General features: G+C 36.6%; 1 protein-coding gene across 1 annotated transcript in view; it reads right to left on the bottom strand.

The window, feature by feature from the left end:
• fndc3ba (fibronectin type III domain containing 3Ba) overlaps positions 1–27356 on the bottom strand; it is a 146077-nt gene that overhangs the window by 35226 nt on the left and 83495 nt on the right. The window contains exons 8-18 of the mRNA XM_037977682.1: positions 13459–13517; positions 9407–9558; positions 9228–9287; positions 8636–8774; positions 8172–8225; positions 6975–7099; positions 6092–6266; positions 5533–5619; positions 3388–3523; positions 2405–2476; positions 754–872 (exon numbers count right to left, since the gene is read on the bottom strand). Of these exons, the coding sequence (XP_037833610.1) occupies positions 754–872; positions 2405–2476; positions 3388–3523; positions 5533–5619; positions 6092–6266; positions 6975–7099; positions 8172–8225; positions 8636–8774; positions 9228–9287; positions 9407–9558; positions 13459–13517 (1178 nt within the window). The remainder of the gene's footprint in view (positions 1–753; positions 873–2404; positions 2477–3387; positions 3524–5532; positions 5620–6091; positions 6267–6974; positions 7100–8171; positions 8226–8635; positions 8775–9227; positions 9288–9406; positions 9559–13458; positions 13518–27356) is intronic.

Raw genomic sequence — 27356 nt, 5'->3', positions numbered from 1 at the left:
GTAATCATCAAAATTAAACGAAATAAACATTTGAAATATATGAGTTTGTATGTAATGTATGAATATAATATACAAGTTTCACTTTTTAAATGGAATTACTGAAATCAATCTACTTTTTCATGATATTCTAATTTTATGACCAGCACCTGTATGCCTGTCTTTGTTAAATATCATAAAACAAAGTATTTTAGCATGATATCACTTAATTTATTGTGTGAATGCGTCCTGTATTGTAACTACATCTCTGCTGTTTGTAACAAACCAAACTGTGTGAAAATTGGGTAAAGATTCAGAGAATTATGATCATTTTAGTTGGGCATACAGCTTCCTCAGTACAAAGAAATGAAATGGGGGACGCGTGAAAGACCCGGCCAAGATGGTGGCTGCGCTGACTCGTCAGCTCCAACAGACAGCGCCAGTCTTCGAGGTGTCTATGTTAACAATGTCTATGGTAGCTATGTCTATGGTGTCTATGATACGAGCAAACATTTGTTGTTTGCTAGGGCTCCTTACAAAACTTCCGGGTCACCTAAACCCGACCAATTTAATATTAAAATCAAATTCTGTCCTGCTGCCCGTTTCTACATTTTGTGTTTTCGATCTTAGCCTAAAAGTGAAAAACCAGGCTTTTTTTTCCTTTTTGGTGTTACGATAAAAAACAAAAAACAAAAAAACCAGTCCATTTTTCATTATTTGATTTTTGATAGTCAATTGAAAATGGAAAGAACGAATGATACACGGATTGTGTCTTACCGGACTGTATCCTCCGGTGGTGATGCTACATACACGCAGGTGGTACAAAGTTCCAGGTGTCAACCGCTCACACACACATTCTGTTGCTAGGCCGCTGTACGCTACCTCCCACTGGCTCGCTGCACAAATATCACACACACAGAAAAAATAATTACAACTCTTCTCACAATTGTGTGGAAAATTGCAAACACTCAATCTGCTGGTTTTTACATATTTCTGCAGTCAGCCTACATATTTTCCTAAAAATAATATTTTATTGACCAATTTAATGCCTACACAACAATTAGTGTTGTTTTATAAGTGGCTGAAGGATGGAGTAGGCAGAAAAAGTAGAAAAACAAAACTTTACCTGTGGAACAGAACTTACTGTATAAAAAAATGTAGGTTTGTGTTTACATTACCAAGCCAAAAAGTATAATTTTTTATAGTATGGTGATTTTTGAAGTTCTGTCAAATAGTTATGAATAATTAGTACCTTATCAGCCATGACATCAGTCACAGAACAAAGTATAGTAAAAAAGACAGAAGACTTCCTCTAGGCTAAGCTAGTAGCTAACCAAAGTAACTCAAGTAATCTTGTAAACATGTAATATTAAACTATATTAGAAAAAAACAATAAATGTGTCTTTTAACTCCTTAATTACACTGAAGTACTTTAGAACAAATTACATACTGTCACACAAATGTAATAGTACTAAGTAAATGGAAATTGTAGTCATTTGTGTAAACACAAAAAATATTTTAGAAACTTTCTACACTACTCCAGTTATTTATTTTTTTAAAGGATATTCTTTCTTGTTCATGAGTGATGGTAGGATGGAGCAGGAGATGGATTGACAAATCAGTGCTTTATCTGCAGTAATGAGGGCATTGCTTCGATCAGTCATGGTGAAGAAAGATTTGAGTCAAAAGGCAAAACTCTTGATTTACTGGTCCATCTACGTTCCAACCCACACCTATGGTCATGAGGTTTGGATCATGACCGAAATAACAAGATCCCGGATGCAAGCAGCTGAAATGAGCTTCCTTCACAGGGTGGCCAGGCTCAGCCTTAGATATAAGGTGAAGAGGTCCGTCAGCTGGGGGGAGCTCAGAGTAGAGCCACTGCTGCTTTACATCAAAGAAGCTAGTTGAGGTAGTTCAAGCATTTAATTAAGATGCTTCCTGGACGCCTCACTTTGGAGGTTTTCTTGGCATGTCACACTGTGAGGAAACCCTGGGGCAGACCCAGAACTTGCTGGAGGGATTATGTATCCTTTCTGGCATGGGAACACCTTGGAATCCCTCAAGAGAAGGAGAGTGTCGCTGGGGAGAGGGATGTCAGGGTTTCTCTCCTGGACCTGTTGCCTTCGTGACCCGACCACAGATAAGCGGTAGAAGATGGATGGATGTTTTTTCTTAGTTTGGAATTTTTTGCTCTGTCCACACATTTCAACAAAAACACTGAAAATACCCATGCTGTGCCAAAAGGTGGACAGAACAACATCAAAATACAAAAGAAAGAACACTGCTGTTTTTGTGTTTTTGTTTTTTTTGGATAGCATTTATAATGTATAATTATAGCTACTGATCAGGAAAAAGTTGACACTCAGACAGTCAGACAGAAAAATTATGATGCAATAAGCTAAATGTGAAGATTTAGCACTTTTACCTTCAGAGGACCCTTCTGAGATTTCTAGCAGGTATTTAAGAGCTTCTGAGCCCCCGTTGTCCTGGGGAGGATCTGTAAGGAAATTGATGAATAAATTGAATACAATACAATATTACGCTCTTTTTTTAGAAGACTGAATGTCACAGATTACAATTACAATCATATCAGCAAATGATTACAAAAACGAAAAACAAAACAAAAACTACAAAGTACACATATGTTGCAGATGTGATGACTTTGCCTGACATTTAGCATATTCATTGCGCATTGATAACTACAAATAATTGTAGGAAATTGTCCTTTAGTTCCAAAACAGTTTTTTAAATTAAAGGGCTTGTATTTCTAAAAAGAATGCATGTCACCCACTGCCTTTCATGCCAGACTTTTAAAAGATGATGGATACAAATGGTAAAAGGTTTTTATTGTCGTTGCATGATTGTTGCCAGCATTACAACAAAATTATGTTGTTATTTCAATGATAACCTTAAATTGAGAAGGGATGAACATATAGCAGTTTTGGTCAAAAGTTGTAAATGGTGATATCTGTGATCTCATGCACCATTGCAAAATCTGAAAAAGTGTTTTTGCTCTGCGTATGTGTTGTCAATAACTCTGAGCTACTACCACACCAAGCTTTAGTTCAATATCTGTAAAACTGACTGAGTTACAGCCACTTCTGTGTTAATTTGCTATGGCTGCTCTCTTGATTTGGGTAACTCCAAAAGTTGATAGGTTGTAGAGGTACATCCAGTGATTACATTCAAGCCATCCAGTTGTTCATGAGATATTTTGCTAAAAGACAAACAGGGTTAACAGCAACAGGTAATGCCAAAATTTTAAACTATAATTATAATTATATAATTATTTTCTCAGTATTACTTTCAGTACTGTCGACTGACCTAGCAGCTGTAGTTTTGTGTGAATCTTTACTATTTTTACAACCGAATTAGATGTGTGTGTATTTGAATATTTAAAGTGTTTACCCCATGTGACTGTAAAGCCATAGGGTGTCACCTCGGTGACACAGGGTGTAGATGGAGGACCGGGTTTGTCTGGGTTGGTGGTGCACACCAAGACTTCACTGGGACTGCTTTTTCCTTCCATGTTCGAAGCTATGAGCTGCGTGGAGGGTAATAAACAGAACAAAGGCGTTAAAATGGGAAGCACAAGAGTGTGGAATGACAGGAAGGAGGGAGGTAAAAAGTGGTTGAAAACAAAAAGGAAAAAGATGTAAGAACAAAGGAATCTATCATAAGGGAAGCAAATCAGTGTCACCTGTTTTTTTATTTTAAAGACATTGAAATGAAAATACTAAAAGAGATTATGCATGGAATATACTATATATGATTTTTTTCATTTGAATTCAAGGCCTACAATTTACAGTAACCTATATTCAAAGTTTTTTTATGTAAAAATCTATTGCTGATTCTTTTTTCAGTGTCAATATACTGTTGTTTTAATTTTTTAGTTGAAAAAAATTGGTCAAAATGTGACATTTTAAAAATTAAAAAAAAAATTCAGTTCTCATTTTAAATTGATGATTGATTTGATATCACTAAAGGATTTGATTGGTTGGATTCTGTTTGACTTAATCCAGAATCCACTGCTTATCCCTCTGTTCAGAACTGAAACTAAAATTTCTAAATAGCAGATTTGAAATGTCAAAATAGACCAATCAAAATGAGGACTTTGAAAATAATACCAATTTTGTAATTCCAAAAAACAAAAAAAACTTTTTTGACAAAAAAAAATCACTAAATATGTATTACTGAGAATTGAAGAAGTTATTTTAAAATAAAAAAAATAATTACCGTATATTCACTGCATAAAATTTGTGTTGTTTTTACTTCAGTGTCTTTTAAAATTCAAAACCTGGTGTGAACAATTTGCTTACATAAACCAACTGTCCTGAATAATAGGAGTCATCACACTCTGCTTCCTGTTACCTTTGCTCTAACCCTCCCCAATGGACAATCAATTTCCTTTGTTCCTACATATTCCCGTGGGATGGAAAACACACAAAGAACACAAAACTGCCTCTTAATGTGTTTGTGTCTTCTGACATCCTAAGCTTTATCTCGGTTTGTGCATGAAAGCACCTGTGAAGTGTTATTGGGGATGACTGCATCATAAAACACATCCGAACACACTTACAGGGATGTACCATTGGTACATTGTGTTTCACAATGTCCTTGCATCATGAACAGTTTTGATCAAGGCTTTTAGTGAGTCTGTGTTTTCTATGTGATAAATAGCCAGTAAATTGTCTTGTGCACTTCTTAAATTGCAGTCTGACTTCTGCTGGTATTCTTTTATTTTATTGGTGGATGTCATTGTAGCACTAAAAGACACATGGAAGGGTAAGTAGTTTTGGAAACTTTTTTTCTACCAGAATGAAATCAAATAAGAAAACTGAAGAGTAGACTGAGGCTATCTTATCTTATGTCGAGAAATGACAAAGTTATAGCTGTTTTGGTCAAACCTTGATATTAATGTATATGTATGTGAATATGGGTTGTAACTGACTCTCAGCTACTACAACAAATTTTAGTCCAATATCTGGAAAACTGACAGAGTTATAGCCAGTTTGTGTGTTTGCTAATGTCAATTAGCTGTGGACTTCAAAAGATGATTATCAAAAAAATATTTTCTGAAAGTTTTAATAAAATGTGTTCAGTTTTTTGTAGGATATTTTGGTAAGAGACAAAGACACCAACCCACAGACACAAGCAAAATAACCCTATTTCCCTCATTTGCCCTTTGACTATCAGCAACAAACTAAACTAAAGAGAGAAAAGTGACATGTGCTCAACAATAGTGCATCTGAAATCTAACTAGAAGCACTAGGCAAGCACAAACCTTCATCAAGGTTAGCGTATCCTGATAAATATTGTCTGATTCAGATTGTTATCCACTTGTCACAACAAACAAGTGATTAAATTTTGATGGTGTTCTTGATCACTACCGAAATTGTATCACTTGTCTGTTGTGATAACCTCAACATCTCCTGAAAATTTCATTAAAATCTGTTCATTAGTTTTTAAGTAATCTTAAGAACAGGCAAACAAACAAACCAACACTACAAAAAACATAACCCCCTTAAGGGAGATAATAATGTTGTCACTCACCCTGAATTTATACTGTGTGCTTCTCTTCAGGCCTTGTACAGTACAGGTCAAGTTTTCTCCAGTGTACTTTGGATGAAAGTCTGTTCCCTGTGGGAGATACAGCATATATTATCTGTTTGTTATTAGCATTTTTTATTTCAGGTTGTATTCGCATATCTGTGTATATAAATGGAACAAATACTGACTTTTATGGTGATTCTGGTTTTGTGTGTTTATCTCAGAGACAAAAAAAATAAAGGAATTTGTTGGAATGTCTGTTGCATAACTCAATATATACAGAAGATATCAAATATTTATTTAAATGTTTTTGAAATTCATGACTTTTTGAATTGTATGTTTTTATTTCCCCTTCTTTTTACCCTTGGGGATTTTAGTAAACGACAGCCAGAGAGTATAACAGAATTAAGTTTTTTTTATAGAAACACATAAACAGGGCAACAATTGAATCCAAAAAGCTGAAAACCAAATACAGTTAATTCTGTTTACATTCAGATGGATGTTTTTTATCAAGTTATCTTTTTGATGTAAAGCAGTAAATGCATGTGTTTGTCCCACTCACGCTGTTGTCTTCCTGGATCTCAAGTGTGTATTTGAGCTGCTCCTCGCTGGGACTGCCCTCAGGACGCACCCACTCCAGGGTCACCCAGGACACCCCGGCCCTGACAAGCCGTGGCGCCAGCGGCAGAGCAGGCAGGGTGCCCATCGTGTAAAACACCATCTCTTGACTAAAGCCGCTGCACAAAACACATCTCCATTTCAGTCACATTTTAGATTATTTTTTATTTAAAGCACAGAAGCTTAATGACTAACCTGCGCCAGAGGAGAGAGGTGTGATAGGTCATGAATTACAAATTTAGTAGGAGGCTTTTTGAAGTGAGAGGAGAGAAAAGCAGCATATGGGCTCATTTTACCAGAGTGCAAGCAAAGAGGAATGGGAGGTTGCAGGTGAGGAGGTTTGAAGCATCTCAGTAGGGAGGCCACAGGGGGGAAGGGAATTTGTGAATTGCAATTGGAAATTTGAAACTTTTTAACAAGCGTTTAGGAATATGTTTACACAAATTCATTGTGCAAGTCTATAAATCTGAACCGAGCTACAGCTGCATATTTAGTCCTGTCAGGGAGTGCATATTTCCCACCTCCTCCCGTGATTTTACACCCCTCCATCACCTAACCACTGTAGGCTTGATGCAACATAATGACAAAAACAGGGCAAGAAGAAAAAGAAAATGAAGAAAAAAAAGGAAGAAGAAAACACCCATATGACAACTTTAGCTTTATATTGGCTGCATACATCTAATAAAATGTAAAAAAAAGGCATTAGTGTCTGCCTTCCACGACACTGTATTGATAAATATGTGTGTGTGAATACATGTTTCACTCGCTTGTGTGTGTTTATACAGTATAACATATGTGTGTGTATATTCAACACCGGTGAGCAGTACCTTGTGCCCATGTCGTTATGTGCAGCCACTCTGAACGTGTAGCCACAGGCAGGAAACAGTCGTGTCAGCTTACAGTGTCTCTGGCTCCCAAAGTAACATTCTCTGAAAACACTGTTCTTCTTCCCCTGCACAAGGGAAAGAAAAGGAACACAGATGGAAGAAAACAACAAACATTGATGTACTTAAAGATAAAGAAAAATGGAGTAGCAATCTGAAGACATTTCGAAGATTGCCAATGCAGTGACAGCCCCAAAATTTCACCACAACTTGAGAAATTGCTTTTTCTGTTAAATTACAGTGTGAATGTTGTATGACTGATGAAATTTTCCAAGTAAACTGAAACAGTGGTTAATGCTGAAAGAAGCAAAACACTAGCTATAAGAAACAGCACACTTGATAAAAACTAAAAGTAGTAGAATAATAGCTAAAAGCAGCAAAACATTATCTAAAAACTAAAAGTAGCAAAATTATTGCTAAAAGTTACAAAAGGCTGGTTAAAAGCTAAAAGTAGTACAAAGCTACCTACAAACTAAAAGTAGCAAAAGGCTAGCCAGAAACTAAAAGTTACTAAAGTCTGGCTAAAAGGTAAAAGTTACAAAAACCTTACAAAAAATTTGAAGTAGCAAAATACTAACTAAAAGCTAAAAGAAGCAAAACGAGTGGTGGGTATATTCTGCTGAGGATTTGAAACAAAAGTGTAAGTCCAAAAGCTGTGAGAGACCCACTGAGTGAAAGAAAATGAAAATATCCTAGTTTTTGTGTTTTTTTATTTGAATATGTATCAAAAAATATTTGTGGAATTAAGAAGAAACTGTTTCTAAAAGAATTGACATTTATTAACAATTCGAAAGTTAAGGTTAGAATTAAGATTAACATTCCATGAAAAAAAAACTTAAACAGCAAATTTGTACAAACCATAAAAGACCTCAAAAGGCCATTTCAGACATGTAAAGTCCAGCTTTCTGCGACCTGTTTAAACTTTGAATGATGCTTCTCTGGGAAGTATGTCTGAGTTGTAGAGTTCCAAAGAGGGCTTGGTTTTCACTCTAATCCTATTGATTTCCATTGCTTATTTATTGTAGTTCTTTGCAAATTTTATCTTTATTGTATGATATACTACTACCAAAAGTCATAGCACACATTATGGTGTATAATTTGAATGCTTTATTTCAAAGCTTATGTTAAATGTAGACTTACCTCATCCCATTCGAGCAGGTAGTTTGTGATTTTGGATCCATTGTCACCTGGGGGCTGTGGATGGCAGAAAGATGAGACCAAGCGAAGAAGAGAAGGCACAAGAGAGATTGACAGCTTAGGCAAGTATCTTATACTCTGATGATGAGGCTGACAGAAGACCTGCTATGTCTTTGAGATTGACCTCATATCCTGTCTGAGTGACTGGTGTGACTCCAAAGTGGTATTGTGAATGGATTAAAAAAATGTGCCTGGGAGGTCAAAGAGGACAGGGTGATGGCACTGTGAGAAAGAAACAATGCCTGATAAAGAATCATCAGGTGACGCAAACCCCAAGTTAACTTTCTGTATAGATTCTTTTGACTCTATAAAAATCAACTGCAATCATTTAAGAGACCAAATGGAACTTGACTGACATCAGATACATTGTTTTCATAATGTTAGCATAGAAAAAGATGGAGTTGTACCTTCCACTGCAGACTGAGGCTGCTCTTAGTGCGGTGAGTGAGTTTTGGGGGTAGTGGGACGTCAGGAACGCTGCAGTGTGTAGTGAATGAGCTGGGTTCTGAACACGAGCCTCGAACAGAATTGTATGTTGCCAACACCCTGACAAAAAAAAAAGATTAAGCCATGATTTTAAGATGATTTTAATTGCCTTTCGCAGCCATTTTGAATTGGGTTGGCTCCAAAAAGTAATTAACATATTAATCTCTGCTACTACCACACCATAATCTAAGTCAACATTTGTAAAATGGAGTAAGTTATAGTCATTTTTGTGTTTTTTAAAGTCAGTTGGATGTGGCAGCTATCTTGAATTGTGTTAACCTAAAATGGTAACGAGTTGTAGATATACATCCAATGATTACTTCATGAAAGTTACATTAAAATTCCTTCAGTGGTTCATGGGATTTTTTGGCAGCAGACAGACACATGAACACACACAGACAGACACAAGCAACAATATTAACATCTGCCTTCACCTTTTGGTGGCAGTCGATAAAAAGAAGTTTCAAACCTAGAGCTTGGTATTAACTTGGATGAAAGAATCTGAGTCCTTACCGTACATGGTAGTCTGTCGCTGGCCTTAGATCTTTCAGATGGTATTCCAATTCTTCCCCGCTGAAACAAAAACACAAAGAACACACATGCAAAGGAAATCCCACTCGTATGGACTGAATAAGCTTACTGTGTACCATAGCTAATTCTTTATTCCTTTACCACGGATCAGGTTTCTTTACCTGTATATGAGTCGATACTTTCCATCCTTTCCCTTATCTGACAGAGACACTTCATAGGAGCAGGACACAGGCATCCCATTAGTATGCCTGTTCACCAGCCCAGCTGGGGGGACCCAGGACAACCGAGCAGCCCGCGCCTGAATGTTAGACACCTGGAAGACACACAGAATGCACACATCAAAGACTGCTTTCACTATCTAAAAAAATAACATTAAAAGCAAAGTATTCTTTGAAGAATACATATTGCCTGCCGCTTTTCCTGACAAAGTTTAGGACGAAAAACATCATATGTTGAGAAATGACGAAGTTGTAGCCGTTTTGGACAAATCTTGAAAAAACATTGTTATGTGCAGTATCACAAGATACTACAATCAAAATATCTGTTTGAGATGACTCTCAAGCTATTACCACATCAAACTTTAGCTCAATATTAGTGAAAATGGCTGAAATATAGCTATTGTTGTGTTTTCTAATATCAGTTGGCTGTTACAGCCATCTTGAAATAGGCTGGCTCTAACAGTTACTGACTTCTAGAAATAAATCTGGTAATTATGTTTCATTAAAATCTGTCCAATGGTTCATGAAATATTTTGGTCACAGAGAGACACACACACGGGCAAAAACACCATTGCTCCACCTTCACCTTTTGGTAGTGGGGGATAATACTATTAACTTTCTGTCGTGCAGGTTTTGGTTGACAGAGTTAAGCTATAGTAATAATGAAGGTGCATGTGCTTATATTGGCCTGTTCATGTCTGTGTATGTACATGTCAAACACATAAGAAAAGCTAAGTGTAACTGGAACCACTGCAGCAGATTTGGCTGCTATTTTAAGCTCAGCCACATCAATGCCCAAAACCCTCATGAAAAAGTTTCTGTGTGTACATGCCCGCAAATGTTTATGGAAGGTGAATGTTTATGGAAATTTAGGGTCTGGTTTGGTGGGCAAAGACAAAACCTTTGTTTTAAATAAAGTGTATATACAAATGTGTTCTCCTTTCTCTCTCATTCTTTTTTAGTCTTTGCTTACAAGTGCACAACAGTATTACAGACAAAGAGTAGAGGAAAATAAATTATTTGTATCAAAACATCCCAAAAACAAAAACGTTTTGATAGAGCAAAAAAGGGCTCATGAAAACAAAAATTAGGGAAAAAAAGGACAATAAAAACAGATGAGGATGTATACATTTTAAAGGTTTGTGGTTTTCTTGGTGTATAGCCCTAAAGTATGAATGTTTAACCTAAGAATCTCGTACAAAATTTGCATGTGAAAAGAAGATGAACTGTGTATCAAACACTGATTTTTCTGTGTAAGATCTTTAAGGTCTATATGCTCAGAGGTTTTTGTCTGGACATAGATGGATGTATTTGTGTCTCTTTGGGTTTTTCTTAGTAAGATTAAGAACAACTTGTCCAGCTAAATTTAAAGAAATCTCAAAGAGATAATTTAGAGAATTAAAAAAATGTAAACATTAAGTTTTGTATGATAATGGCCTGTTTTTGTTAAAGCACCAACTTTTACAGAAGAGAATGTTCTCTTTAAACAATCATTGTGTAAGTGCAGAGTCTGCATTAATACCACTTTTCCTGATTATAGTTTCTTCCCTGTGTTTTTTGGACCAACTACTTCAGCATACTTTCAGCTATTTTAGCCACTCAGGCATTCAGGTAATAAAATTTTCAGCTCACTCAGAACATTATTGCTAAGACTTTTGGTGATTGTAATGTTTATACTTTTTGAATTATTTAAATTTTACATCTTTTCCTCAAAGAAATGCATTAAGATCTTTTCAATTTGAAATATTCCTTACAAAGTAGCTTTTTGGTTTGTTTTAGTAACTTTTTTAGCCACAAATTTCCTCATTTAAACGTTTAGCTCGTGTTTTGCTGGCTTTAGCTTTTAGTTACTGCTTAGCTCATTGTAGCTTTTTGCTACTCTTTCGCCAGTTATAGCTTTAAGCTACTGTTTTGTTGAATTTAAGTTTTAGCTACTGTTCTGTTGATTTTAGCTTTTGGCCATTGTTTAGAAAAAAATTTATTTTTTGCAAAACTGTAGCATGAATAGGCCTGTTGCAATAAACAATAAATCAATTAATCACAAAATAAATTAAAATGAGGTCGATAATTTTCATTTATTGGCATTATCGTTTCTTCGTGTCTCTCTCTCTTTCTACTGAAGACACTGGTTGACAAAAGGCTCAACTCCGGTGCTTTTCACTGAGTCCTGCCTTTCTCATTTCCTTAGCATAAAGGGGGCGGGAACTATCGCGTCAGGTAGCCAGCCAAGGCGCATTGTCTTGTACCACTGCAGCATTAGCCCCCGTGAGGAGTTGTGCTTTTGTCTTTGTCTTTGTTAACAGAGGCTGAGAGTCCATTTTATTTTTGTTTTTGGTTGTTTTGTTTATTTTGTGTTTCAGTTCCAATTCCAGTGTTAAGTGTGTGTTAAGAGGATGTACTTGCACTAATATGTTATTATCATTACATTAGTTTAATGTTTATTGTCTCTAAACAATATTATTGTTTATCGCAATAATTTCTGAGACAGTTAATCATCCAGCAAAATTTGTTATTGTGACAGGCCTAGCCACGACTATTGAGTATAGCTAAAATACTTAGCTATTTTTAGGTTTTAGCTAAAACTAGCACAAATACAACTTTTTCAAGTTTAAAACTATTTTAACTCCATACCTGTGCAGCTAAAACATGAACGTAACATCTATTACATGGCTTTGTTGACTGTTTTAAAGATTTCTTGTGTTTGTTTGTCTGGCTGTTAGCAAAATATCTTGCAAATTACTGGGCAGATTTTAATAAAACTCAGAAAGTAATCATTGGATGGGCATCTACAATTGACTAACCTTTGGAGTAAACCCAATTCAAGATGGCTGCTACAGCCAACTGATCTTTGGAAAAACAAAAATGTCTATAACTTAGTAAATTTGACAGATATTTAGCTAAAATATATTGTAGTAGTAGCTAAGAGTTACTCTTAACAGATTCAATAAGCGCTAACTAATTGTGTAAAGTCTTTGTTTAAAACTTCAATATGCAAAGCGGCAGGCGATATAAATTTCTTCAATGAATGCTAGTTTAATTCTGTAAGGATAAAGCAGGAGGTTATACCTGCATTTTATTCATTTCTCTGTAAAACGCTGAGCCAACAATAATCAGAACATTTTAAATAGGCAACTGTGCTGTAAAATAATCACAGACTCTGACTGCTGTGACTAAATGATGCACAGACCAATCTATTGAGAGGCACTCTTGCTGTCTGTCTGTGTCTTTTTGTCTCTATATTTACTCTGTACCAAGAAATAAATATGTAGTTGCATTATGGTAAACTATAGTGACAATATGTCACATGCACAGTTTAACACACGGACTAGCAGTAAAAACCAGAAGGAAATTGTAGTGTTTTACTGCTTTTTCCTTCCTCTTTCTGTTTATTTTGAGACTCTCTCTTCAGGGGTTGTCTAACACAACAAGAGCTGTCAAATGCATTAATTTACAGTGTTTGACAGCACCTCCATCATCTTTTATGCTACTATTTCTCCTGCCATAACTGCATTCCCCTGCTCCGTTTCAGAACCAGTTATTAGCTCACTATTTTAAATGGTCCAACTGTACAACATGCTGCTCAAACTCTTAACCAGGAGTGTGCAGTTCCTCTCCACCAAAGCATGTCTTTACAGCATGGGCTCATTTATCCCATTCTCCTTGAGGCAAGGATAGAAAGGCTGTTAACAGTATTTATAGTGTTGGGCAGACTGAGATGCAGTGAGAGGTAGGTAACATGGATAAGGTGATACTGCCCTCAAGTGGTGGCAGCCAGCATAACTTAAATGACCTGTTACTGTTTGCAAACCCCATGAAAATACAAGTCACTGTAGTTATTGTGAGCATTCGATTTTTCAATCCATCACAGAGACAAGACATGCATGTGGGAAAGACATCAGTCCTTGTGCCAACAATGACTGCATCAGACAAGCTGGTGATTGATAAAAAAGTGGTTTCAATGTATGTGTTTGGTATAGGAAGAGGTATTCACCAACCTGTGGTTTGTCAATTGTAGACAGCACGTCTTGAACACGTTTCCCCTCTGAATCTTGATCTAAGGAGATAGACAAGAGGAAAACAGAGCCGTTAAAAAAATAATTAGAGAAGCTGTATATTCTGCAAAAAAAAAAAAATAAATGTTGTGTGAAGTGCTAAATGACATTGTTAAAATTTACTGAGTTGTTAAAGGTAAAACAAGCAGAACAAAAGTTTAAATGGACCAAACTTTAGCTAAAAGCAACACTTTTAGTAGAAATCCCATGCAATTATTTATAAATAAGACCCCAGGTCCCCCCCACCCCCAGTCCCTTGTTCTGCATCACCCTGTGCAGGACAGCCAAAACTCCCGCATTTGGCCCTCACACACCACACTTTGTATTTCTCACGCAAAAAAACACTCACACACGCACATGGCCTTTTTGTCTTGTTAACGTTATATTTAGCGAGTTTTCAGATCCCTCTAGCATTTTTTAAAGCGAGTAGCGACAAATCTAGTGACTTTGGCGGCTAAATGTGAGAAAGCACTTCACCGTACCGTGAAGCTTGAGAGCCCTGATCTTAAGCAACTATGATATGTGTTTAATTCAAATTAATTGATCAGAATTCAGGAAAATCATGTTGAATCTATGACGTTTGTGTGTATTTCTGGGAGTGGGTTTTTTGCATGATGTTTTAAAGACATGATCAGCTGATGAATAGATAAGCTGTGTCTGGCAAAACCTTTTATATACAACTGTACATATTTGGGCAGACAGACTTAAACACAGATAATGTAATATTTAAAATGTGAATGTGAATGTGTGTTTGTGGTGGTGGTTTGGGGGGGGAGGGGGGGGGGCATTCCCAAATGTTGGCAAGTATGGTGTGGTACCCAGACTTGTGCAAGCGACAAGTCACTTCCTTCAAAATCTGGAGAACTAATGGGTTAACTTCATTATCTGTGTCTGCAGCTAACTGGAGTAGCCTCTCAGTCAAAATATTGACACAAAACAATAAATAGTCATCACTGACTGTATTACTTTCAAATAAGATAGCAACATAGCCTTAATTGTTCTGCAATCGTCTGAGACATTTCTGCTACGACTTCACTTCCTCTCAAATTAGGCGTTCTCCTGAAACGACCAAAAGCGCAGGCATGAACAATCAATCTGCACATGGATCCTGCTCCTTCCTGTTTATTTACCAATAGTAGAGGAGCTGGACCAAGAAGGCAGCCCATCTTATTTGCATAATAAGGCAGAAATGCATAAGGTGAAGTAAAAAGAGGAGATGAAAAAATGTAAAAACAACACATGGAAATAAAAACACTTGTGGGGAAAGAAGAATAAATGAATAAATATTTATAAAAACAGTACAATTTAAATTATGTGCATAAAAATACAATTTTTTGGAACTAAACTGATAAAATAAATAAGAATGTCAATGAAATTATAAAACATGGGGTAAAGTTCTCCTTTTTTAAATAAACAGGTGCGTTTTAGGCGTACTAATTTATTTATTTGGCCTTTTATTTATTTATTGAGCCTTTTATATATTTCTGCTTATATTTTTAATTATGTAAGTTTTGGTCCTCCATAAACATGAGCCTAACTGTAGATATAAGTTAAAAGGAGCAGAATGGTAGCTAAACAAAGCAACGTGGTGGATAAAAGCTAAAAATAAGAAAAAAGTAGCCAAAAGTAACAAGACAAAAATAAAGAAGTACCCTGAAGCAGATTTCAAATAGAACAATGGTTTAAAGTAATTAAAGAGATTTCAGTGTATTTTTATTTAGTATTTCATTCAGAAATAAACCTAGATAGTTTGAAAAGTATATAAGTTACAAAAATCAAAAGTCACAGCACACTATATCCAATCAAGCTGTTTATTTTGATGTATATGAATGGTTAAGATATAACAAAGTGTTTGGAAATCTATGGAATAAACTACAGGAAAATAATAGTGTGAATGTTGTATTCACACAATAATCCATGATACATATTTATAGGAAGATTCAGCAAAAAGAGACAATTATTCAAGAAGTGCAACAAGTTGGTTCATAACTGCCACCTGCGTACAGAATCTCTATACCCTTAGCTTTCTATTTGAAATCAACAAAGAAGAAGAAAAAAAAAAACACTGTAGAGTTTTAAACCAGGTCTAAATCAGCCCATTTGGCAGCATGTCTGAAAACAAAGTTGTTAATTTGACAAAAAGAGCGAAAAGAACTTGGAAAATTAAAGGACTGATGAAACAAAAATATCTAAAAAGTGTGCTTATGTCTTAATCAGCTCTTACATTATCTGAACATATTCTACCTAACTACTAAATCAATCATTTGTGAGAAAAACAGATTCCCAAAACAGCAGTTGTCTGATGCAACACTTGTTTTCTTCATCATGCACATATTTCATCTCATCAAATGCTGATGAACACAACCTCTCATGGAAAAAAAAAACATTAAATGATCCAGCTTTCCACTGAAAAGTATGAGTCATTGGTTTCTGACCCAGAGCAAACACAAAGGGGATCACCAAAAAGTGAAAACATAAAAAAATGACATGGCTTATCACCCATCGTGATTATTCTGCTCTGTTTATAGAAAGTGTGGTTTGTTTTTGAAGCCATATGTTTCTGGAAATCATTATTGTAATTACTATGATGCGTCATTTTCAATCAGCTGTCCCTACATGTGTAGATAATTATTCAAAAAAAACATCTGACGTCAGCAAAATTGCTGTTGTAGCTTTTCCAAGCTGCTTTTTAAGGAGGCCATTGTGCTGTAATATATGTGATGATTGACAGTTTGCTTGATTCTAGCATAATATTTTAGAGATATTGAGCTCAAATTTGACATGGCAGTAGCTTAAAGTCATTGACAACATACAATCTGAGCATGACTTCTTCACAAATAATGTTCTTTTTCGAGGTTTGACCAAAACTCCATTCCTTCTCAACATAAGGGATTTTAGTGTAAAACTTTATGATGAAAGGCGGAGGCTGAAATGCAATCCTTCAAGAAATATTTTTATTTTTTGCTTCCAAGCAGTCAGACATTTTTGTACTTTAAAGATTTTTTTTATCAATAGTCCTTTTTTATAGTTTACTGGTGATGTAAAAATTTCCTAAAGAACTGTTTATTTCACAGATAAGACATAAGTAATAGTTTTAAAGTAAACAATAAATTGTAAGAAATGTTCTTTTTTTAATTCACTCTTCCAACATATCATTTCATTTAAGTCCCAGATAGTTTGAGAGTAACATCACACGTTCCCACAGTAGAACCACATACATTAGTACATGGGTCCACTCACACATGTTTTAAGGTGATTTACTGGATGCTCAAGATTGTTATGAGAGCCAGTACAAGCTTAGTGTACACACGTGTGGTTAATGGAAGTCTTCCCCCCAATGTGATCCCTGAAGCAGAGGTTTTTCCAACCATAGGAGACCTGCTTTCTCCATCCAATTGCTCAAAACCACACAGGATGTACATAATGCATGAAACTAAAGCCATTTGACAAGTTTGTTAAAAGACCAAGGGGACTAAAATACAAAAACTCATGGTAAAACTTAAGTACACCCTTTCTCAATTTAGGGTTTTACATAGCAGAACATAATAAAAAAATCATTAAGTTCCACAAAGGTTTCAACCTCTCATAGACAGCTAATATAACATATACCATGTCAGATCATCTGTACCTCTATAAAAAAAACCCAGAAACTTTGGTGTTTTGCTGGTCTGCAGCACACAGTAACTGCAATGCATGTTCAAAAGAATTCTCTTAGTAAACAAAACAAAACAAAAAAAGGCTAGGCAGATAATGTTTGTAAAGATACATCTAAAAAACCTACAAAACCTTTGGAACACTGTCCTTTAGCCTGACACAACCCAAAGATCAGCTGTTAGAACGTAAAGCCCAGCACCAACATTGATGAAAACCAAATGCAGCATAGCAGAAACACCTTATACCAACTGTCAAGCACGATAATGGGGGCAGATAATGTGGGCTCATTCTGTAGAACCAGATCCATGGCATTTTTGACTTGCAGATATTTCAAAGTCAAACTTGAGGACATGTACAGTAACTGGGTCACTCAACAGCAAACATAAATATATACCGAAATACATAAACATACTCCTACTGTATGTATGGCTCTGTGTGTATGGGGCACAGCTTTTCTACATTTACAGTAATTAATTTTGGGCAGTGCAGCTTGTCTAGCAATTAAAGAAAATTATTCAAGGTGGCACAGCTTTCATAGCATTTACAGTAGTTTATTTACACATTTATGGTAACTCATTTTATGTGGTGCCATTTTTCTACAATTTATGGTAATCCATTTATGCTGTGCAGTTTGTCTAGCATTTACGGTAATTTCCACTTCTAGCCCATGGTTTCTTTCTGCTTTTCTCTGCAGAAAGAAGCTAGGAGCCCACAGAGAGATACAGGTCTGAAAAGACAATATGGAGAGTAAAGAAAATTGGGATGGCTGTCTCTAAAAAATTTAAATACATATATTCTGGAATTTTGTTAAAGAAAAATTTCTTTACTTGAAAGCCATTAGCCATTAGTAGATGGACCTTTTCAGGTTTTTGTACCAAAATTCTTCCACTATGAAGTAATAGACTGATAAGGTTAGACAGAAGACCATTTCTTTGAAGTTCTTGCTGCTATGGGCTTTAACTTGATCAACATATGTCACATGTATTAGTTTTCTGTAATGTCCTGACACATTAAAAGAGCAGTAGTTTGTGATGAATAAGAGATTGTGTGAGAGCATGTATCCGATTCCCTCTGATAAGGTCTGTGATGGTGGGGGGGGGGGTTCATGACTCATAGCAACGGTGATGTCATGGAATTACAACCTAAACTTGACCTCCCTGTGTGTAAATGTGTGTCAGAATTAAAAACAAGACCAAAAGAAAGTCTGTGTGTGTCTCAGTGTTAGGTTACGGTAGACTAGTGATGGGCACCAAGAGGAGTGTAATTAAGCTACTGTGTGTGCATTTGTGTGTCCAGTCTGGCAGCATGAGAAGAGTTCAGTAGGTGAAGTAAAAACACTGCACCACTGCATGACATGTTCACTCGTTTGTACTTTTTTTCCTTGAATACACCTTTATCCTCTTTCATGCACTTGGACTAAACCACTTTATTTATTTTTTATGAAATAAAAGCATATTTCACTTAACAGCAACACTTTTGAGGAGAGGTAATCCATTTAATATATTTTGTTATTCATCAATTTAACAACTTTTTTTTCTCAACTTAGGACTTAATTGTTTCTTGATGAGTTTGCATCTTCTCTATAGTAAGACTAAATGTATTACCTTTATTGTATGACTATTTGTGGCTTTAACAATTGTAAACAAAACAATAATATTTTAGTAAAATGAGGAAGAAAATGTTGGCCAACCCAAAATTCTTCTAATTTTGGGTCTGCTCAAGGTGGCTGCATGTTGGAGTAGCTCTGTTCCATTCATTCTGAGATATTGCTTTTGAAAACTTTATTTCTCTTTTTTTCTGGATGTAAATCATTTTTTTGGGATGATTACTTCCTCTGGTATCGGATGCTGTGCAGCTGGAAGGATTTTTACTGAAGCCTTTTTACTTTTGGACATTGTGTTATGATGCGTAACCATGACAACAAGTGTTAAATGTGAAGAACCCTGAACTCCAGTCATGGCCAAAACCAAGCAGAGTGCCCATATATCCACTGGAGGTAAAGCTCCCAGGAAGCAGCTTGCCACCAAAGCTTCCCACAGGAGCGCCCCGACCTCCGGCAGAGTGAAGAAGCCTCACCTCTACAGGCTCAGTACGGTGGTTCTCAGGGAGATCCACCACTACCAGAAGTCCACCGAGCTGCTCATCCAGAAGCTGCCCTTCTAGCACCTGGTCCAGGAGATCGCCCAGGACTTCAAGACCGACCTGAGCTTCCAGAGCTCAGCCATCATGGCTCCGCAGGAGGCCAGCGAGGCTCACCTGGTGGGGCTCTTTGAGGACACCAGGACCGAGGACACATCTGGACAGACTGCTACAAGAGACCCTTCCTGTCCACAGCCATCAACTCTTTATCAAAACCAGGATTATGAGCTACATCAACATTTAATTTCCCTTTGGGATTAATAAAGTATTTTTGAATTGAATTGAATTGAAAACCTCAGATTGTAACAAAGCAAGAGATGGATTTTTGGAGACCACCAGCATTTTCACCTCTCAGCTGACCGTATAAATGTTTAATTTAAAGCTCAACCACCAGGAGCTGAAAGTGAACCACCTCTCAATATCCTCACTGCCCCACGTGTCTCTTTCATCCATTTCTGTGCTGCCCACGCACCGTCACTTCCTCTCCCTGTCTGACCTCACATCCTGTCTGCTCCCGACTGCCTGTGTTTGATAACTGAGGACAGCCAGACAGAGCGAGGGAGTGCAACGGATGGGAGGAAAGGAGGAGGACTGGGAGAAGGCCAAAGTCGGTCGCTGAAAGACAGAATGTGAGGAGAAAGGACAAAGAGACAGGGGTCTGCATAAGAGATTAGGTATAAAAACACAAGGAAATTGAGAGACAGAAAGGAAAGCAAGGATCAACTGAGAGGAAGTGGAAGGAAGGGATGAAAGGAGGATAGGGTTTAGGGGGAATTGAGGAGAGGATTACACTGTCTTCTGTGACATTGTCAGAAGATGAAGAGCAGATGCACACCTCTGATCCTGATGCAGAATTAGTTCTAGTTTGAGTTACTGCTTGTAAATAAAGTCAGGCTTGTCCAAAGAGGTACAAAAACCAAATCAAGTACTCATTGTTGCTATAATAGTTCTGCAATTTGAGAGTATGTCAGTTTAATGCTGTTTCCACCACTTTATAGACAGAAAAAAATTCATACTGATTATTATCACCTGCTACCGAAGGCAAAAGGTGGAACAAAAATGTTTTTGCTTGTGTCTAAGTCTTTGTTCATTTCTCTCCACCATCTCTGGAAAGATTAAAATGGCTTTAATAGCTTAACAGATATTGAACTAAAATTTGATGTGGTAGTAATTGAGAGTCATTCACAACACTTAGTCAAAGCGTGACAACTTATGATGTTGCATGAAACTGGACATAGCATTGTTTTCAAGGTTTGACCAAAATGACTCTCACATCTCCATTATTTCTTAAAATGTTCTTAGTCTAAAATCATGTCATGAAAGGTGGTGGTTGATATGCAGTCCTTCAAGGAATGCTGGGTCTTTCTTTTAAAATAATTTTATGATGTAGGTGTCATTAATTATTATACTTTTAATTTTATGTTAAAACTCTGTTAGATTGAATAGCTCTAAACGTGTTATTTGGCCAAAAGCTGCTGTGAAGTGTATTTTTTCAAATGTCTAGACCATTCATTACCTGATAAACATTTCATGGGACCAAAACAAAATAAAGGGAAGTAGATCCAGAACTGTAAAGTCTATGATGAGCTTTTCAGACTGAGTGGGGTCACAGTGTCTCTGGGTAAATAATGTCATACTGGTTTGCAGATAACTTTGGCAGTACACACAACTTGTTTTGGCTTTAATCCCAAAAGAGGTAGACATAATAAGATAGACGAAAACAGTCCAAAGTGCTTTTATAAGTATCACTCTAGCAGATGATTTAGCTTCTAAATATCTGTTTGCAACAAGCTTCTGTTTAAAAAAAACCCCACAATAATTACTTTCAAAGAGTTTTATCAAAAGCTAGCCAATGGTTCATTGAGGAATTTTGCTAATGCTACAGACAAAGGAATGCACACACACAGGCAAAATCATTATTACCCTCTTTCTTCCAACAGTGGGTGGTAAATACCTTATCGTGCATCTCAAACATAAATTTTAGCAACTCAGTATTCCCCAGTAGAGTTTTGTGTTTATGTCAGATTGGAAGAGTTCATTTCACAGTAAACTACATTTTTCCTGATTCAAACTTGTCACCCTTAATATCTCAGTGACTTAAAAAAGGTTTTCAATAAACAAATAGACACCCAAGCTTCACTAAATTTTTAGCAGTCACAACTCTTTAATTGCCCTTCAGCTTAATTTGTTTCCTCTTCTTACTCAAACTGATAGATTTGTTTGCAACATTCATTTAAAAAATGTCACCCACACTAAATCTTCAAGATTAGCTAAGAAGCTTGAGAAAATTGTCTTCAATAAGACTGAGTTTCTTTGACATTGAGAAGCTCGCATTCCTCCTGCATGACGGCCTGTGAGTCTTAGACACAGTCTGTCTGCATTAGGACAGAAAAAGACCTTTAAGGCCTGAAGAAAAAAATGTAAAAAATGTGCCAACAGACGATCACTCAGCCCCCACTTCACACAAATACTGGGCCACAGGGTGCGTGTGGTGGGTTGCGCAAAGGAAACAGAGTGAGATTCCCATATTTAAAAACCTCTAAAAAAGGAGAACAAAGCAAAACTAGAAAAATTAGCATTTGGGGCAAAACTACAATTTGAATGCTGTGCTGAGTAACTATGAATCACTACACAGAAATTTGCTGAAAAAGGTGAGTTGAATATCAGCTGAACTTTTGATGTTGATGAAATATTTAACAAAGAAGAAGAGACATGGGGCGAAAGAGCAGGCAGAAAATGCAGAAAGATGGAAAAGGAACAAAGGGACAAAAAGGAAAAAGGAAAAAGGAGAGAATAAAGAAACAAACAAAAAACAAAGGGAATGCATAAAAAGGTTAAAAGTACACAAAAATGAGACTAAACCAAAAAAAACAAAAACAAATTGAGCATAAAGATAAAAAGACCAGAAACACAGAGAAGAAGACAAAAAGACAAAAGATGCAAAAAGCGGCTAAACGGATGCGTAAAGTCAAAAGGCATGTAAAGGACAATAAAAGGATGCCTAAGGAGACAAAAAGAACACATAAAAAAACAAAACTCCATGAGAAGTCACAAAGTCAGCTCTCATTCACGTGGTTGTCCTTTTTTCTCACAGGGGTTTATGCCAAGTATTGTGGGATTGGTCAGAAGTCGTTGTGGGCGTGCTTATACTGAAAAAGCTGGTGAGCTTTAATGGAGCTAATTTCCTTCTACTGCTCTGCTGAGAAACTGCTGGCTAAGGCTGTTAGAAAATACAGCCATCTTTATAACTGTTCCAGCAAAACTTATCAACTTAAAAAGACCGCATGGAGACACAGGCAACTCTTTGTGGCTGTGTTCCTGGTAGGAAGGTGTACTTCTTTCAGTGTAGGGACAAAATCCCTTCATTTGCTCATTATTGTTCACCGTCAAATTTGCTAATGCTAAACTGTCTCAGTCTGTTTAATAAACACACCTGTCATGGTAAGGAAAGCAAAAAACCTGTAGAAGGATAGGAGAGTTAAGAAGCCGGCAGGAGACATAAAAAGACAAAAAGGATACATAAAGAGACAAAGGGAAGCATAAGGAAGACACAAATAAAGCAAATATGCTGAAGCAGATTTCAAGGAGTACATCTTTGAAGAATTTGAAGAGATCTCAATGCATTTCAATGAGAAAAAAAAACTGTAAACAAATGTATATATTTCAAAAAGTATGAAAGCTACAAAACCAGTAGTCATAATGCCCTGAATGAGCCTAACGTTTTGTTACTTAAAATTGCTAAAATAGCTACAGTAAAAAAAATGTGTAGAAGAAACTATAAACAGGAAAACAATAGTGTGAATGCTGACTCAGGATTAACACAAAGGTCCAACTGACAGGAAAAAGAGAAGAAGAGTCAGAAAGAGGTGGAAGGACAGACAAGAAAGAGAGAGAGGAGAAAAGAAAATGGAGGTGAAGACGATGGATTCCACACTATTATCATCTGCTGCATAGTGAGCATTCCATGTGTTCAACAGCTGGGTCTACGCACACACACAGATAAAGTGGAGGAGTTGTTGGGACATGCCTAAAGTTGTGGTTGTCCTGGTGATAGGTTGGTTCTCATGGCACTGACTTTTTTCTTTTCCATTTTTCTTTTGCTTTAATAAAAAGGATTAGGATGTCACAGATAAACGGATGAACAAAATTAAAGGCATAACATTCCTTGAAGGAATACATATTACCCGCTGCCTTTCATGCCAGACTTTCAGACTGCAATCCTCTTATGCTAAGAAATGAGTTAGTCTTCCTGGAAATTTCATTAAAATCCATCCAATGGTTAATGAGATGTTTTGCTAACAAACAAAACAGACTTGACTTCAAATAGCTAAAAGCTAAATTTTAAACAAAGATTTTGAGTAATCTGTAAGTGCTTAGAATAAGTGTTAGGGATTAGTCTCAGCTACCACCACTCCAAATTTTAGGTCAATATCAGTTCCAGCCATTACTGTGTTTTAAGGTCTATTAGCCAATCAGTTTTAGATGCATATTCAATGATTACTTGTGAAATTAAATATTATTTTGCAGAAAAAAAAACCTCTTGTTTCTCTTTTTCGTTCTTTTTCCTTTTCTTATTTTTACCATCACCAGGTTTCAGTAACTGTACATGTTACAAAGGCTACATAAAAACAAAAACAACACATCTCAGAGGAAAGGAAAAAAATGGTCAAACTGAATCCAACTTCAACTGAAACTAAAATAAATATGTGGCTGCATATAATTGCATTCTCCAGTTCCCTGTCTTAAACTGATTTCCCTCAATAATTAGGTTTCATATGAGGATATAAACACAGACAGAGCAGCACAGACCCTGTCTGCTGCAGACCTTTCATACAGGAAAAACTAAGCATTCTGCTGCCAGCAGAGACCAAAGGACACCATGGGACCCCCCCCCCTTGCATACATATGTTTATGCTGCAAAATGACACAACCAGGCTGAGGGATTATGGGGTTGCATTTTTCAGAACCCTAACCTCATTCAGCCCTGTCCAACCAAAAAACAACAAACAAACTTGATTTTAGGCTAGTAGACACTAAGAAAGGCAAAGCACAGACAGCAAAGGAAAATGGGGAAAAACTCAATAAATAAACTTTTTGTTGTTGTTATTGTCCTTTAGTTCTTTCAAGTTGACACGTTTTACTGTAAAGATTCATACTTCTTTTGTATTTATTAACTCCAACAAAAAGGTTATATTTTTGATAGTGTTGGTTGGTGTGTTTGTCTGTGAGCAAGATTACTTAAAAACTAATTACCGTAAAAGATTTTGATTAAACTTTGGTGCTGATCCAGACTACAATCTAAATCGGACTGTTTTTTAATGACACAATGGATTCGGTGGAAGGTTGTGCTCTCCAAGTGCTTCTGGTTAACAGTGTTTTAATCTGTCTGTGTGTGCTTTTGGGTGTCGGTCTGTTAGCAAAATATGTCATGAACCACTGGACAGATTTTAATCAAATGTGCAGAAAGCAATCACTGAATGTACATCTATAACTGATTAATCTTTAGAGTCAATCACATTTAATATGGCCGCCAAAGCTAATTGAACCTAACAAACACCAAAATTGCATCTACAGTGGATTAACTTTTGGAGTCAACACAATTTGAAATGGCCACATTAGCTAAACAGCCTTAACAAATACAAAAATGGCGATAACAGATACAAATTTTACAGATGTTGAGCTAAAATTTTATGGGGTGTTAGTTAAGTGTTATCGTCAAGACATACACTGAGTACCAATATATCATGCAAGATCTCACAATTTACATGACATCACACAATGTTTGGCTCAAATGACTATAACTTTTTATCAGTCTAAAAGAGTTAAAACATATATATATATATATATATATATATATAAAGTCCTAATACATTTTAATAAGATTTTTTTCACTTATATATATATATATATATATATATATATATATATATATATATACACACACAAATATACACATCTATCAGTGTGGTGTAACTCACTTCTGGTTAATACTGACAGTGTGGTTTGACAGTGTATCACAAGGTTCACTCAGCTGGACCGGGAAATGTCTGTCATACTTATTTTGACTGGCGAGAACAACCTCAAGTTTTAATCCTTGTTACATGATATCAGCGGGAAAGGCATTCCTCTGCTGGTAAATCCGTCCCATGTTCTTTGTTTTCTCAACATGCCCCTTTCTGACTCTTATTAGCAAAATTCCTTCTAAAATTTTTCCTTTTTTTCTGTCTCATCTCTTGCCTCCCTCTGCTGACCAACTCTCTATCAACGAGTCTCTCTTTTCTACCTCACTGACCTCCATCTTACCTGCCAAACATGGCTGTATTTGGGTTGATAGGAAGGGGTTGGAGGTTGGAGTTTGTTTGAAGGGAGGGCTGAGATTATCACCATGGCGTTTTACTAAAACAGTCCAGGAAGAGAAGGGCATGTGAGTAAACTCAAATTTCCAGGCCTCTGACTACAGACAAGGGAAAGTTTAAAAAAAGACAGAGTTATGACTCCACTCGGTTAAATGTTGAGTAATATGTAGCAAGAGGTAATTAATCATCATTCATTAAAATTTTCCTAGTCTGGAAACAATTGTCTTTCATACTATTACTGCACGCCACCAACAGGTGAAGGTGGACATTACATCTTGCACAAAATGGGCTATAATTCAATCGAGTTTACAAATGTTGACCTAAACTTACTGGTAATAGATGACTACTGTAGTAGGTGAGATTGATCCCCAACACATTTTTTGAGCTATAACAGATTGCACAAGATACCGAAAGAATATAGAGCCAAGTCGAATCGAATTAGGATGAAGGGTGCTGAGACTGGACAATTAAAAAATGGCTATACTTTAAGTGTGGCATCTTGTGATATTCCATGAGACTGTTTCATGTTTTGGTCAAGTTTTGACTAAAATGGCTCTATAGCCATCATTTCTCAGCATAAGATGGTCTTAGTCCATAAAACTCTGGCAACAGAGACAGAGGATATTCTATACTTCAAGGAATGCTAGGATTTTAATTTAAATTTTATTTTGAAGCTTTAAAGTCCTAATACATTTTAATAAGATTTTTTCACTTACAAATTCAGGCCATCTGTTAGCAACATCCAACTTGGTCTAATATGACCTAATAAATTATCATAAGTAATGTTAGGCAGTATCTTTTTTATATGTAATTGATGTTTTCTGCCCCAGGTCACTGATTTCATAGTCTTCTCTATACTTGTGCTACTGTTGCACCATGTGTTTTAGTATTTACAGTCACCCTGTAATTGCAGCTTGGCCACAGTTCAGCTAAAGTTAGCCAAGCTTAGCCAAGGGAAAGGAGACAGGAAATATCTTAAGGTAAAGAAAAATTATACACTACGCAACTTCTGACAGTAAAGCTAAATGTAATGATCTGGTAAACAGAATCGTGATCGCAATGGCTGTTGCTATATTTATATGACAGACAAATAAATATCACAAAAAGAAAGGGAAATGATTAGAAAACTAGAAAACTTCCTGAAGAATTGATGTGTGGGGTGTTTGGCTATGGTGGCCATCGTGAATTTTATTTACAGAACTCTGCAATCTGTAGCACTCAGAGTACGTGTTGAGTAATTACTGACAGTTACTACCACACCACGCACGTCTTCCATTCAGGAGGCAGAGCCTGGGGACTTTGGGTCGGGCTCTCCAATCTCCGGTGCTGAGGTCACCGAGGTGGTTAAAAAGCTCTTCGGTGGCAAGGCTCTGTGGGTGGATGAGATTCACCCGGAGTACCTTAAGGCTCTGGATGTTGTAGGGTTGTGTTGGTAAACACGACTCTGCAATATTGCGTGGACATCGGGGGCAGTTCCTCTGGATTGGCAGACTAGGGTGGTGGTCCCCTTTTTCAAAAAGGGGGACCAGAGGGTGTGTTCGACATAAAAGGGGGATCACGCTCTTAAGCCTCCCTGGTAAGGTCTATTCGGGGGTTCTGGAGAGGAGGGTCCGTCGGATAGTCGAACCTCGGATTCAGGAAGAGCAGTGTGGTTTTCGTCCTGGTCGTGGAACACTGGACCAGCTCTATACC

This window comes from Kryptolebias marmoratus, linkage group LG10 (assembly GCF_001649575.2).
Source record: "Kryptolebias marmoratus isolate JLee-2015 linkage group LG10, ASM164957v2, whole genome shotgun sequence".
NCBI classification, from domain to species: domain Eukaryota; kingdom Metazoa; phylum Chordata; class Actinopteri; order Cyprinodontiformes; family Rivulidae; genus Kryptolebias; species Kryptolebias marmoratus.
Note: the sequence above shows the minus strand (reverse complement) of the source record. Positions and strands in the feature narration are given on the sequence as shown.